Source organism: Aulonocara sp. 'chitande type north' Nkhata Bay, linkage group LG23, assembly GCF_057382095.1.
Source record: "Aulonocara sp. 'chitande type north' Nkhata Bay isolate Kocher_YH1m ecotype deep benthic linkage group LG23, A_spYH_male_GT1.1, whole genome shotgun sequence".
Classification (NCBI taxonomy): Eukaryota; Metazoa; Chordata; class Actinopteri; order Cichliformes; family Cichlidae; genus Aulonocara; species Aulonocara sp. 'chitande type north' Nkhata Bay.
In genome coordinates, this window is record NC_141365.1 from 5502301 (window position 1) to 5518135 (window position 15835).

The 15835-nt window shown below is 42.3% G+C and overlaps 1 protein-coding gene across 2 annotated transcripts in view; it reads right to left on the reverse strand.

Moving 5' to 3' along the window:
• Positions 1–2738: 2738 nt before the first annotated feature.
• The window catches only part of tle5 (TLE family member 5, transcriptional modulator), a 53913-nt gene continuing 40816 nt past the window's right edge, over positions 2739–15835 (reverse strand). The window contains exons 5-7 of one of the 2 annotated variants that reach the window (XM_086283011.1): positions 10359–10421; positions 9536–9610; positions 2739–7769 (exon numbers count right to left, since the gene is read on the reverse strand). In XM_086283011.1, coding sequence (XP_086139137.1) covers positions 7545–7769; positions 9536–9610; positions 10359–10421 — 363 coding nt within the window. In that variant the 3' untranslated portion in view covers positions 2739–7544. Of the gene's footprint in view, positions 7773–9535; positions 9611–10358; positions 10422–15835 lie in introns of both variants that reach the window. The other variant, XM_086283010.1, reaches the window with a different exon arrangement.

The following is a 15835-nucleotide window of genomic DNA, read 5'->3' on the forward strand; positions in this document are numbered from 1 at the left end:
TTAAGCCAACTTCTTTCTGATTGGCCGCCGCTTGCAAGCAAAAGGTATAAACAGGAAGTGGGTGGAGCAGTGTGAGCGAGATTCCTATGTTGAGTATATACGCTCTTACTAATATTATACTGGGCTGTGTTTGACTCATGTGCTGCACAAAGCCTGACTTTCAAGATCGGATACCACAATATATATGTGGCAGAATTTAAGGACAAGCATAACAAGTGTGCCTTTAAAAATTCATGTTGGTTACATCTCAGCATCACAACAAATGTGAGCGGCTTTTGTCTGGTTGTGACTCTCTCATTTATACAAAGTATAATGTATCTCAAACCACCCCCAACCCTGCACTCCTAACCCTCCCGCAGCCTCGATACATTGCCGGGCTGGGCACCTTTAAATAAATGTAGCTCAGCGGCCGGCACTGGCCTGCATCGCCAAGCACCATTAACAACAAATAGCAGCATATTGCTGTCCTAGCTCTGAGTCTTTTATGTGTGCTAGTGAGGAGAGGAGCTATAGGGGACCAAAGACTGACTTTCTCCAGCATGGACTGCTAAAATCTTAAAGTTTTTTTTTTTAATGGCATGTTTTGTTTGCTTTTGTCGTCCTGAGATAGCACTGAGGAATATGCTACAATAGGGATCTTTTCATGGGATTTGTTCACATAATATGACACCAACTTTATCCTTTAAAGTGCCAGTAATTAAACAACCTAAGTAAGAATGTGGCACTTTTTTTCCAATGGGGTTTAGAAAGGGGAGGGGAGGGGAAGAAATAATAAAAAAAAAAACACTGGATGAGAGAGATGCGCGCCTCCTCTGCTGCCTGTGTAGCTTCTTGTGAGGAATGTGTGAATCCTCAGACAGAAAGAGGAAAAAATAGGGCACTTTCATATTTATTTAAGTGTCAGATCCAGAGCCGTCTGCAGGGAGACAGAATAAGAGGAAAGGGAGGAAGAGGGGAGGAAGGGCTGCAACCACAGGAACTCAGAGGGCTCACAAGCCTTCCTCTCCCTCATCTCTGAAAACACACACACACACACACACACACACACACACACACACACACACACACACACACACACAGTGAGGAAGGCAACCAGAGGGAGACGGTGACAGGGAGGAAAAAGAGAAAACAGACTGAGGAGGAAATGAGAAAGAAACCAATGTAATTTTGCACAAAGAAAAACAAAAATCCACTGGATGTGCATCCACCTGAATGGACCAGGAGGAGTGGTGAATGCAGCAAACCAAGTTAGGGCTCAAACCTGATAAACAGAGCATCCAAATGGGGATATTGTACAGGCGCCAAGCGGGGTTGTGATCCGCTGCCTTCGAGATGTAACATCAAATCTGGACACACACAGTGCAGAATAGATAAAATCTCATCATTGCAGTCTTAAGAACAGGAAGCTTCCCCTCCTATGTGACACACAAACACAGGAGCGCATGTGAGAATACCTCAGAGCAATTACCTGCCGGGTTCACCTCAGTGGGAAAAGGACTGGTAAACGTAAATCAACACTTCCTCCTGGTGGATCTGACGTGAACTACAGCCACCCTAGGGCGGTCAGAAGACATCAGGACACGTTTAAATGAATAATTCCGGGTCTGGAAAAAACCTCAAACATCGCTGATGTTAAAACACTGAGTGCTCTCTTATCTAAGCTTTGGAGTTAGACCCTAAAATTTAAAAGATGGGTGATTCACTCGTATGTTGAGTTTTTTAGTGCCACTATAAAGAACATCTGCGCTGGCGTGATGAGTAACAGTTTCCCAAAGACACGCACAAGCTCAAGTTTAAGCTGAAACACTCGAGAGAGATTTGATTAATCTGCACATTAATCAGCCATGCCAGCGTTTGGGTTTTTAATCGGTCTCTCTGAATGGTGGCAAAAGAGCACTTCAGTATCATGAAGTGAAACTGATTTAAAAATATATCACTGGCTCTGCATCTTTCATCCAATTAAAAAAAAATAAGTTGCCCATGTTCCAAATAATATGTTACCTTGTGAAGTGTGCTTCATGGGCGTATGCTGTAATTAAAGTAGGATCGAGTGGGATCTATTGGCAGAGATCACAATCGTGATTTTTTTTAGAGCTGAAATTAAAAATTGTTAGGTTTGTGTTACCTTAAAATAAATAAGACTTTCACTGTCACCTGTCTAAAGTGGCATAAATCTAGAAAGGGGGTTTTGGGTTATTCTTATTTTTAGGAGTCAGTGTTGCTAAACCTGCACACTTGGAAAAGCAACGGTATTCACCTGATCACAACGTGCATATTTCCTAATAATCAATCCATCCCTCCATTTGTCCTTATCCAGTCACGAGCCTGAACAGAGATTATCAGACCTCCCTCTCTCAGGCCTCTAGCTCTTTGTGGGGGTACTAAGGTGGTCCCAGGTCAGCCAAGAGAAGAAACATGTCCTGGATCCACCCTAGGGTTCCCCTCACAGTGGGGCATACCTGAAGAACCTCACTTACCCTGCAATAACATTTTCTTTGTAACTTTTTGGGGTGTGAGTGGTGCAGCAGCCAGCCAAGCTAGGGACTGGTTATTGTTAATGTTGATTGCAAATTTTTCAGTTTGCAAGTTCACACTCGAACGCTGAGATAACCGGGAAGCAACGATTCTTCCATCCTGCCAGCAATAAGCAGAAAAAGGACAATAAAATGTTGGAAGCCCACAAGAGCCACTCTTCCCAGTCAGGAGACGGTGTGCATCAAGTCAAAGACGAGCGAGACTTGTTTATGATTTGATTGACTTTATTTGTAAGGCACCAGAAGTCCTTCCTTACTGCAGAACATTTCATTTTATTTATAGTAAATGTTTGCTGTACGTTTTTTTTTAGAGTTTCTTTTTCGTTTGTTTAAATGAAGCTATGATTTCAGACACAAAACATTTTTTTTTTTGCCAAATTACACACTTTTAGGTTTTACATTATACACAAAATAAGTATTTAAAAAAAGACCTTTACAAAGCTCAAAACGCTTACAATGCTTCACGCTATGAGGGCAAAGAGGCGGCACAGGAGTCAAGGGGAGTGGGTGGGAGGGAGGGAGTGTTAGGGTGGTGGGAGGGGGGAGAAAAGGAAAGGGGGATCAAAGGGTGAAAAGGTCAGCATACTGCAGTTTCCCTCCCCCCTGGTGTCACATCAGTTTTGTAACACAATAGCACAAGAATCATCCAGGACAGACAAGAGAAGATGCAGCCATATACACATAAAGCTTTCTATGTATAACTGTATACAGAGGCGAGCACCTCCAACTACTTCAACAAATACATAGAATTTCATTTGTACGTCTAAAACGTCAGCCTTGCAAATCTCCCTCTAGTTCATATCGATTAATATTTAAAAACGAAGAAAAGGGGGGAGGAAAGGAACGAGTGCATTGATCACAGAAAGTTTGGATCAAACATTCTTTAAAAAGAAAAAAAAAATGTCTCCACTAGAAAGAAATCAATCTCAGTTCCCCCGCAGACATGCATTGATGTGTGTGTGTGTTCTGCTTTGTCTACACGCTCTGCATTTCACTACAACAAGTACAGTATGTATGCAACTAGATACATACAGTATGCAGCTAGATGGGAGGACGACGTGCCGCGAGCTTAATTCACAAGCAAGGTAGCATGTTAGCTTTAGTTGTAAGAACAGCAACGCATTTCATCTGGTTTAGCATCGACTACGGGATCTGTACAAGTGTTTATACACACCTTGTTTTATGTATTCACATACATACACAACAATGGGGATCATTGAAAGAGTCCTCCAGCAAATGCCATCAACAGTTTATCACCTGAACCTTTAGAAGACGGAGGCTTTTATTCTGAAAGTCCCCCATATGTATTTTCACTTTTGGATATCAAACGTGCACGTTCGCCGATCTCTTTGAAGGGTACTTCTGGAATAAAAATGTGCTTTATCATCAAACCGGAGACCATTCTGAGCTTATTTTCCCCCAAATGAAAGGAGCAGGTTTTTTTTTAAAAATACATATACAGCTCGAGATGGCTACACTCAATGAAGCCATTCAGAGATGAAAAGAGAGGAGGTCAAGACAGGTGTACGTGCTTTTAAGTGTGGTTCGACATTTTCAAAGTATACGTGGTACCTCTCAAATTGCATGTCATCTTTTTGAAAGCAGACATTTCGCCCATTCGCACTTCTGTTGCCTGACAAATCCCCGGGACAGTAAAAAGAAACTCCAATATATCCAAAAAGCAAACAAATTCAACCCAAACATGATGAAGAACGCGATGTAGTCTCTATTCTTTTTTGTTTTTTAACTATAGACAAATTTTCAGTCCTATTTTGCATTTTTTTTGGTGTTATAAATGCGCACTGGGTATAAAAATTGGTCTACTTCCACTATTTATTAATTTGCACTGATACTTTTCACAGCAGAGATTTTGACTTGTACTAACAGGTAGAATATCTGTGTTACTGATATAAATTACAGCTCTGGTCAATTTAAATTTCCCACTAAGCAATGACAGTATGATAGCATGAACAGTACTTAACAGCTCAATGGAAGTCATTAATTCTACTATTTACACCTTACCTTACTGGGACATGTCAAAATGTCTGAAGTGAAAACCACCGAACAAAAGATACTGTCAAACTGGCTCTATACTACTTTACAAATAATAGTCTCCTAACTGACTGAGAATTTGGACTGTAATGCTATCATTATACAAATGTTCTTAATTAAATGCAACATAAGACTTTCAGATGCTTCTAAAAGCGATCACTGATTATTCTCCTTACTAATAACATGAATTCTTGCCATGCTGGTTTAAAAAATAAATAAACAGAAGAGTTTATTAAAGAGCTGCAGATGTGTCTTCATTTCCTGTAAAGACCAATTTTAGATCACAGTAAGGAACTGTATGTAATGCAAAAGACACTCTTTAATTTTAAAAAACAAAAAACAAACAGTATTTGGTGATATTATATTATGCTCCTCTCAGATCACAACCCTATTCCAGGAAGCAGGTTTAGCTAAAATTCAGAGTTTGTTAATCCTGAGAAATCAGATAGGAAATGATCGGATTCAATTCTGATCCGATGGCAGGCCTATGGTACAAACTTTTTTCTACGATTATATAGAGCGGCCCAACTTAATTTTAGTTTTATTTATTTAACCTTTATGAGACTCAATATGTCACAAGCGACCTCTGTTTCAGACAGCATCATTAAAAATGGCTGCCTACTCTGACCAGCCTCCATGAAGATACCAACTCAGAGTTGCTGATCTGCTCAGTTTACAGTTAGAGTCTGACTTTAGTAAACCTGGTTCCCAGATTAGTGACCGGCTGGTTGCTGCGTTTGCTGCGTGGCATTCAAATCACGTGTGTTGCAGAGTGCCCTCTGTTGGACAAACTATGCAATGTCAACTACTACATTTTTTGCAGACCCCCACATGGAGCAGAACTTTTTTTTCCTAAGAATTTGGTAAAAGATGCAGTGGGTATTTTAATAAAATAATCAACCACAACTTTAAAGCCATCTGCCTAACACTGAGTATGTTACCTTGCACCTCCAAAAAAGCTCCAACAGGTTGGTGCATGGAAACGAGACATCTGGGAATTGTCCTTTGGCGTCTGGCACCAGGACGGTGGTAGTAGATCCTCTGACCGGATAAAGACCTTCAGCAATGTGGCAGAGGTGCCGTTGCTCGTAATAACATCTAAAGGAAAGTCAAACCAGAAGATTCCGCAGCTGAACTTTGTATTGCAATGAGATCATCAATGTTGTGGTGGGCTGGCATAGTTTCGCCCAGCTTCCAGCAGACTCGAGGTCTAATCTGAAAACAACCAAGAGCGTACAGGACCTTTCTGTTTGAAGGGGGTGTTTTTGTTTAGTTTGGATTCATAGCAGCAGCTGTAGAATGCACTTGTGCTTCATTTGTGTGAATTACAGTAATGTAACTATATTCAATCATACTCAGTGCCCCATGTAGGCATTAAATCAACTGTATAATGCAGGATTAATCTGATATGTGAAAGATCTTTATGTGCAGTGAATCGTAGGGTATTTAAAAGTGAATTTACAGAGAGCCCGTGTTTTTGTTTCATGCTAGGATGGAGTCGTTCCATTTAGAGACCAAAATAAACCAAAGCAGACAACTTTTCGAGACCTGCATCACTGCAGTAATTGATGCCACCGGTCTAGTGTCTACTGTGCGTTAAGTTTGCACACTCAGACTGGATAAATAAGCCATTCCCTTTGTGACACAGTCTGCACTCTGTCATTGTCCTTGTTCTGCACAAGCGAGGAGGATGGTTCAAAGACACACGCTGCCCTCTGCTGTCAAACACACAACATGCACTCTTTCTCCCCTCAGTGTCTGCTCTGATATTAGTGCACATTAAAGAGGAAAAAGATGGTGGGAAGGTGTGGACGTGAAGTGGCATTACTTCTCTTTGCTGCACGTTGTGCTACCTCAGCTCCGTTTAATGATGCCTTTCAGTTACGGTGCTGGGTGGATTTATCCAACGCACCTCACAGGGTCGGGCAAGGATCAAACGTCGGGGGGATTACTTATCAAGGTGGGTCTGTTATCTACTCTGACGGCTCTCAGCATTAAGTCGGATCTAAGATGCTTTTATTTTATATAAAATTAGGATTACTCGCAAAATCTCTAATTTGCCCGGATATGTCTTTTCATAACACCGATTCTCTTTTGAAGGCAGAGGTTTTTGATTAGAAAGTGAGTATAGCTTTTAAGCACGCTTCTGTCTTTAGCCGGGGCATTTTTTAAACAATTCTCTGATCTTTTATCAATCCAACATTTAAACTTTGAGCCCACTTTTATCTTAGAATGAATACACGCGAGGTGAAACACCATGAAATATCAACACTGCTGATTTCGGTGAGACCTTTATGTTGGGAAAATGAAGTTTTTAGGAATCCTGTGTTGCATCTGACAAGTTTTACAGCTTGCCAGCAAATCCAAGTGTTTAACAGTTTTTCTGTTAACACCTACGGAACAGTGCATTCAGTCTGACGGATCAGTCCTGTCTAACAAGGACCTATGAAAGAGGAAGAGGCAAGAGGTGGGAGGAAGACAGGGAGGAAGAGAGAGGCATGGAGAAGAAAGGAAAACACGGAAACTCAACAGGAATCAGAAGAGAGAGAAAAAGCAAGAGGGAGGCAGGAAGAAACTGAAATAGAAAGTAGTCCTGATTTTCTTTTTTTTTAAAAAGGGATAAATGTGGCTTAATCACATGCAAAAAAGAGAGAGAGAGAGAGAGCACTTGAAAATACAAGATACATAAGAAAGCGACAGTCTCATGGCTTAAAAAAAAAAAAAAAAAAGATATAGAAACAACCCAACTATGGTGAATACCAGGATATAAGGTGGTATGTGCCAAAGACCTCCCAATAATGGGGTTGGCTAGGGGGTTGGAAGAGATGAAATTGAAGCCCATGTTAGGTAGTGTCAAAGAGAGGGAGACCTGGGGGAGAGGCTATAGGCCAAGTGGGCTTGAATCTAGGGATTCAGGTCTCTGGATAAAAACAGAGCTGAATAGGGCTGAAACACCATCTAATCAGACTTGTCTCCATCCTCCTCACGGTGGCTGTCGACTCCATCCCGCGATGCTTTCTCCTCCTTGGCCAGCTGGGCTTGAGAGGCCAGCAGGGAAGAGAGGGAGAAGAGACCAGAGGAGGTGGTGACGGCAGGGAGGGTCGGCTGGCTCAGGCTCAGCGGCAGCGGAGTCATGGGCAGGGCCAGGCCCTGAAGCTGAGACAGCTGGTGAGCCTGGAGCTGCTGCTGCATGGAAAAGAATCAGACGCAACTTAGAGACAGTAGGATAGATCAAGCGCACAAATCACTGCAAAACACAGGACAGACCTATTATAGAACCACAGGTCATGTTTAATATATAACCCTTGAGGCACAGCGCTAATAGTTTACAGACAACAGGATAGATGGAACGCACGTATCATAGCACATGCTCAGTAGAAGATACACATAGCTTATTTATAATAGATGCAGTTTTTAAGATGTATAAAAGCCTAAGAAACAAGTGCAGACAAAGAGGTATCTGAGCACAGAACTGGAAAAAACAATATCATGGGATCGACATGCCTTTGATTTTAAAGTACAGAGAGATACATTGTTACTGCCACGCTTCTCTTTTACACACACCCAAAAGTGAGTTCATTTTTACGGCAGCTCCCTCTGACCTCTTATAATCGACACATAACTGCCCCCGCTGATCCTCTAACTTTCTACATGATGCGACTAAAGTCAAAGCAAAAGATGTCTGTGAAGGTTCTCAGTCATCCAGGTCATCGTAGTCGAAGGAGCTTGTAAAGAAAAGCATCTGGACTTCAAGCGTCTTCAAGCAACTTAAAGAAGTCCAGACGCTTTTCTTTACAAGCTCCTTTGAAAGCAAAAGATCCACCGACAACAGAACGCCCTACCACAAACGCCAACGCAGAGCGCCACCTTCTTTATCACAAGTCGCAGACACAAAGACAAAAGCAACGCACCACCGTGAATCATCTATCACAGTGATGGAGTGGCTGGGCTAGCGAACACTAGACAATAGTGAAATGATGGAGGAGCTAGGATAGCTAACACGAGGCTGATAATGATGAAGCGTAGCTGAAGTAGTTAAAGCTGCCGATATAAAGAATATCTGCGCATAGCAGGCTAACGAGCTGGCCTGGTTTGTACAGATTTGGTATTTTAGCTAGCGAGATAACTGTGCTGTAATTGTTTCAATGGACAGGATTGTGGCTTAATCAAATTTATCCCCTCGATGGGATGGATACCACCACTTTAAAAAGACACAAAAAGTAGTTTACTCGTGATGAAGAGTACTACACACTCCTAAGACGTAAGTGTAGAAGAGATTTTAACCCTAATAATGCCCCGAGGTTATCTCTACTTAAATCTGCACATTTAACATGAAACCTAAACAAAAACATTTCAAGGCATGGAGGCTTTAACAGAAGAATCCAGCATTTCTTTGGAGCTTAGCCACTTCTAGAAAAGTTAATTTCTTATATTCCAACTTTTGGTGCATCAGAAAAAAAAAAGAAAGTCTGTGCTTTAAAAGTTTCTCTTGGACTTCATCAATATAACTCTAAAGAAACCCTTTAAAAATTAATTGTTCCCAGAGCTGCTTAAACAAAACAGTGGGAACAATTATAAATGTTTATTTTACTGTGCAGGCATACATTACCAGCGCTTGAATATAATCATGATTTATGGGTCATTTTAACGTTTTTCATTAGCAACTGGAGCTAATAAATGCTTATTTATTTTTATAATGCTCTGTTTAGGAGGAAACAGATCGGGGCAGGAAACCTTTGAGGTTTAGGGTTTTTCATTTCACACGATATAAAAAAAGCATTAAAAAAACATTTTAGGTTTTTGAGAAAAACCCTGCGATGACACACAAAGGTTTTTATCCTCACAAACAATAAGTCAATAAATGCAAGATGTAAAAGAAAACAATAGAATTGATCGGGTTGGTCAATATTTGCACTTTTTCAGGCAGGGTTAGGGTTGCAACAACGTACCCTTATGATGGAGTTCATCTCCGGGGGGGTGACCTGCTTGGCCCTCTCTATGGCTGCCAGGACCTGCTGCTGGTGCTGGAGATGGTGGGTGGGAGACAGGGGGGAGGCAGGGGGTAAAGACAAGAGGAGGAAAGTGAGAAAGACAAAAGCGAGATAGAAACATGGGGAGGAGAGTTGGGGGGGGTGGAGAGGTTAGATCAATATCAATAGTCCCAACAGAGACCCGACAACCCTCTCTGGTGTTGCGCCTCCCCCTCTGACCATTTTGCTATTCATCCAGTTACACACACACACACACACACGCCTTGTGTGACACCCGGGAATGGATGGTCGGCTGGTGTGCTGTAATGGGTGGAGGTCAACCCCCTGGTGGGCAGATAAGAGCATGGCTTATCTGAATCGCACAGCCATTTATTACACTGACACAAACACACACATGTATTAAGCAAGAGAAGAGTTGGATGGAGTAGGAGGAGGCAAAGGAGGGAAAAATGGAGGGAAAGAGGGGAGTGAAGGAAGAGGTCAAAAGGGGAGGGGGGGAAGGGACAACCGTGAGGATGGGACAGATTGAATATGGCAGAATCGAGGTGGGGGCAGGGTGAAATGGAAATTGAGGTGGAAAGAAACACAGGAAGCAAGTGATGATGAATGATGGGAGGAGAGAAGAGGGATGCTGAGCTTGAGGTCACGGAGGTGGAGAGGTAATGAGGTGGGAATGAGGGTGATCTCATTCCAGGATGTAAGGAATAGTGCTGAGGGTCAGAGGGTTATTGACGGCTCTGTGCCAGAGTGTGCGTGCGTGTGTGCGTGTGCACGCGCTTACCTCCTGAGACAGGTAGGGGAGGACCTGTGCGCAGATCCCATTCAATCTCTTGACTATCTCAGCCTGTTGAAGGAGAGCATAGTGGTTTATAGTATTCCATATTTTTATCACTCCCAACAAACCCAGTGAAAAAATATGTAACTCAAATGGTTATTTTCCATCTTCCCCACCCTGTCAGCATCAAAGCTTAATAATTTTAACCTTAAAAATGGTCATAAATATAAAAAAAACTTTCCACTGTTTCCTAAAAACTGATAGTTGTTGTAATAAACAGGGATAATTGTATATTCAGTGGTTAGAATAGAACGTTGCATGTATGAGTATCTCAAAATAAAACACACTGGGTGTGTTCATAATGAAGTAAGGGGCGGATCTGACTGTGAAATGTAGGCTCAGATCCTGGGTTATTCGCCTTTCTGAATCTTACAATGATCAAAATTTACAAAACGGACTTTATGGTTTATTGAGTTCACCGCAGCGCACAGATTGGGATTAATGACCGGGTTTTATGCTCGATGCTGTTCCAGATGCAACCCTCGCATTTATCCAGGTTTGGAGCATTAGGAGTACACCTCAAACTGCAAAACTACACCACACCACCACTGTTTTATACAGTATGAAATGAGTGACTGAGCCCATAAACTCAGCGGGATAGTGCTTGCAGATTTTTTTATTTTTATTTTTAGCCACCACAGGTGTCTCCCCCTGGTGGCCATTAAAGAGAATGGAGGTTTAAGACAGACAACATGGGGGCGCCTACGTCCATATTTATACTGTCTATAGTCAAGAATTAATGGTGCAGGGGACAGAGGGGAAGGATATTCTTACTTTTCTATTAGATTAAGTCACCTAAGTAATGCTCGGTCATGAGGGGATACACTAACAGAAGGAAGCTCATACCAGCTTTGCTTCTGTCTGAGGCTGTTGAGCAACTAAACGTAGGGTGGTGGTGTCTTTAGCACATAGATGTGGATTTGCTGAATGTAAAAAATGTTACTGCACCTCACTGGGTACTAATGCCTGTGAGATCCATGGAGAAGATTTCATGAACGAATGAATGAATAAAGTCAGAGATGATAACACAGAACAACCAAAGCCAGAAGAGGTGAACAAAAACCATGCCAGGGCAAAGTGTCGAGGACAACAACTCTATGGAACAGAAGAATTCAGCATAATAGCCTCAGGCTACACAGATAAAATGTGATAGCAGCTCACGGCTCATTTTAATCTTTTCATGGGATTTAATGACAGCTCAAAATAAAGAGTATCACCACACTTATCCTTTAAACCCTTGTTAAATGTGAATCGTCATTCAGCGAATTTAAGCCACACTCATCAGTATGGGAAACATCTGCTATGACCTTCCCAAACTGGAGCAAATATATCTCACACACATGCACATATATCAGATGTGTCAGAATCCCTTTATTCACCTCATTAATTTAGTTGCTTGTACTTAATACGCTTCTAAAAACACTTGGACGGACACACACACACACACACCCACGCACACACAGTAATAATCTCCCATACACGCATGCACACGCCGTGTTCTCTTTCACATCATGCACATTCCCTATCTTTCTCACGTGCAGGTCTATTATCACATTTGGTTGGTAATCATCCAATCCATAAGAGATATGCAAAGCAGCAGTAATTGTGTTAGAGCCTAATTCGAGGCGCGATGAGGAGAGAGAGGCTCTTCTAACAGACATTAGGCATGCAGAGCACAGTTCCCATCAAGCGCTTCACTCCTATCTGCTCATCATTACACATACAATCTCCCTGACATCTCTAAAATGTCTCTGCGGGACTCGCTCCACGCTAACTATGGCTCTGCCTCTTTTTCAGTGCCCTTTATTCTGTCTATCTTGTTTTTTTCCAACCCAGCTTTTGTCTATTCTGTTATCCCTGCTCTCCATCACCTTCTCTTCTCCCTCAGATTTTTCGTTCTGAATGCAGCCTCCTCTCTCGTGTCCTCACTTTACATTTCACTCTGCTTCATTCTGGCTTTCCTAAAATGCTATTGGAGCACTTTTCACTGACGAAATTCTGTTTCAAGGAAGTATGGAAGGCAGAGTAAACAAACCTAACGTTACACAGACTTCCTTAGAGTGTACTGGCTTTGTCACTGCGTGGGCTCCCCTATAGTCACAGGGTCTCATGGCAAAATGTGAAATACTGAGATTTTTTTCTCGTTTATGAAAGCAAGCTGTCCTGTTTTTTGTAAGCGTGACTTTGAAATATATTTCAATACAAAGAGGAAAAGTAATAGTTTTTATGCCTGCAGCACACACATGATAACATGCTGCAGGTGGCTCTTATCAAAGTGCCATCTGTTGTACTTCAACCCAAACCACGACCTTTTTCAGAACCTAGCTAAATAGTTTTAACACCTAAATCTGCCCTGAGTAGTTTTTTATCAAGAAGATTTATGATCTAAACTTGTGGTAGCAGGTTTGATTAGCTAAATCTAACCAAGTAGTCCAGATTGTTTAAACCTAATCAAATAGTCTAGATCAGGGGTATCAAACTCCAGGCCTCGAGGGCCGGTGTCCTGCAGGTTTTAGATCTCACCCTGGGTCAACACACCCGAATCAAATGATTAGTTACCAGGTCTCTGGAGAACTTCAAGACATGTTGAGGAGGCCATTTAGCCATTTAAATCAGCTGTGATGGATCAAGGACACATCTAAAACCTGCAGGGACACCGGCCCTCGAGGCCTGGAGTTTGACACTCTTGGTCTAGATTATCTAAACCAGGGGTCCCTAATCCCAGTCCACGAGGGCCGGTGTCCCTGCAGGTTTTAGATCTCACCCTGGGTCAACACACCTGAATCACACGATTAGTTCATTACCAGGCCTCTGGAGAACTTCAAGACATGTTGAGAAGGTCATTTATCCATTTAAATCAGCTGTGATGGATCAAGGACACATCTAAAACCTGCAGGGACACCGGCCCTCGAGGACTGGGATTGGGGACCCCTGGTCTAAACCTAACCGACTAGTCTGAATTGTCCAAACCTAATTGAAAGGTCAAGACTGTGCAAACCTAGCAAAGTAGTCCACATTATCTAAACCTACCCAAGCAGTTTTGACTGCTTAACCCTAACTAAGTAGAAAAACAGGTCGACAGGAAGGCAGAAACAGAATACAGCTTTATTAGCCATATTCCAAGTTTAATCCTCGACTCAACCTTGCTTTTTTTCCAGACCCCAAAAAATGGCCTCTGGTATGAGTGGAAAATGAAGTCAAATTGCCCCTCTGTCCTCTAAATTTATACTTTTTCTCCCTTTAAAAGGTTGAAAATATTATTTTCATGTACACAAATGTGACCAGTTACATGACTAATCAAAAGGACTTTTGCTCCAGTTTCCATATATATCTTCAGTTTGTTATCAGATAAAAAGAATTAAAAAAAAAAAAAAGAAGTAATGCTCACGAAACGAGGTCAAAATAATTGGCATTTTTGTTTTGAAATTTCCTAAAACTAGGACTGGATAACTGAATCACAGCCTTTTCAGTGTCGCCACTTCTGCTTAACAAAGAGTTTCCACCATGCCGAACACGAACAACTATTCCTGCAGATGCAGCTCACATACAGATGAATATACTCAGAATTGCCTTCATAGTTTGGTTTATGTGATGAGCACAATGAGAACATATATACTATACACAACACAAACAAAACACAAATGCTGTCAGGAAGAGAAAACGAGGAAAAACAGATAAACGATACAGCTTCATTCAACACACTCCCAGTTCGATCCGCAACTCAACCTTGCTTTTCCTCACTAAGACAAAACAGAGATGCAGAGAGCAAAGAGACAGACTGCACAGAGTGGAGAGGCATTTTTTGAATTGAGTAGGACAGAGTGATCAAGAGGGAGCAATTGAATGTGTGAGTGTGAGAGAGAGAAAGAAAGAAAGAAAGAAAAAAACAGGGAAACAGACAGAGGAGGAGGAGGAGGAGCAGAGAGGGGAGTGTGGCTCTGCACAATAGGCCTAGACATGAATGCTCCTCGACACTCGTTTCCACACATCCCCTTCAATTTCAACTCTCTAATGGAACTAGCGATTCTCGGCACCCACTCACACTGTGCACAAAGGACGGGCGTGTGCGCACACACAGTAACAGCAGCACACACAAGCAGAGAGACACAAACGTTTATGAACATGCGCTGGTAACATACGCGCACACACAAAAAAACGCAGGCACATGCGGTGATGGAGTGACTGGAGGGGCTCAGGAGCGTGCACGCTAACACACCGAAGCTCACGCTGGCTCTACCCACACACTGACATTTCTAAAAGATTGCAGACAGCCAATGGGAAAGTACATGAGCTAATGTCCACACACGCACGTACGAAGATTGCTGGGTACACACACAAACACACAACTCCATTTGTGCCTATGAATTTAATCCCTATGAGATAAAGGAGAAAGGTGTGTGCGTTTGCTCAGCATGCATCGCGGTGCCCGTCTTGTGCTTCCAACCTCAGAGTTTGTGCGGGTGCATACAAGTGAAGGTCTTTAAATCATGGAAGCTGCTACTTTCATGTGTGTCTCCATTCGTCAAAGCATGCTCCCTTCTTCCAATATGGCTGTCAGCGCACGCCGTCAATCATACGACAGCGTGCGTGTGCGTTTGTGAGTGTGGATGGGCAATACCAGACGAGGTCATCGATAAGGGTTGGCCCCTTGGAGGCCCATCGCTCTCTCCTCCTGCAGGCTGAGCATAAATTACTCCCCCTGCTGCAGCAACACAAACTGATGTATGGACCACTCCCTCACCCACGCCCTGCCTGATTGAGGGCCTTTTTTTCTCCTCCATTTCAAAATACCTTACTAGTTCTTACAGCACCGTTTTCACTGGATGTAAATATAATGCCATTTTGCCAAGACCTACATCCACATGAAATGACTGCGTGATGCTCAAAATTACTAAAAACAACAAAAAAAATCAACAACAACTGGATTTACACACAGAATTAGGTGACCTCACTCAAATGAGATCCCCAAAGGAAACAGAGATTATGTTTAATAATCACACCAACAGTTCAATAAGCTGTCGGTGCATCACGAGGAATGCACAGCTCCTTTGACACTTTGTATTTTATTCAACTGAATCAATTTTAGACTTCGTCTGCTACAATCCTATGATATTTAGTTGACTAAAACTAAAAGGATTTAGTCCTAATTAGGAATAAAACTAAACGTTTTTTTAATCAAAAGACTATGGCTACAACTAAATCAAAAACTGCTGGGCCAAAGGTGAGGGTAAGAAGGTACATCATAGATGTACTTTCATACTTTATCTTCACCACAACAGCCCAGTACTGCGTCTGCATCACTGTTGACACCGCATTCATCTATCTGTCAGCCTCCTGCTTTCCTCTTCCCTCACTTGTAAACAAGACCCTAAGATATCATCCACTTGAGGTAGCAGCTCGCTCCTGCACCCTGCAGTGGACAC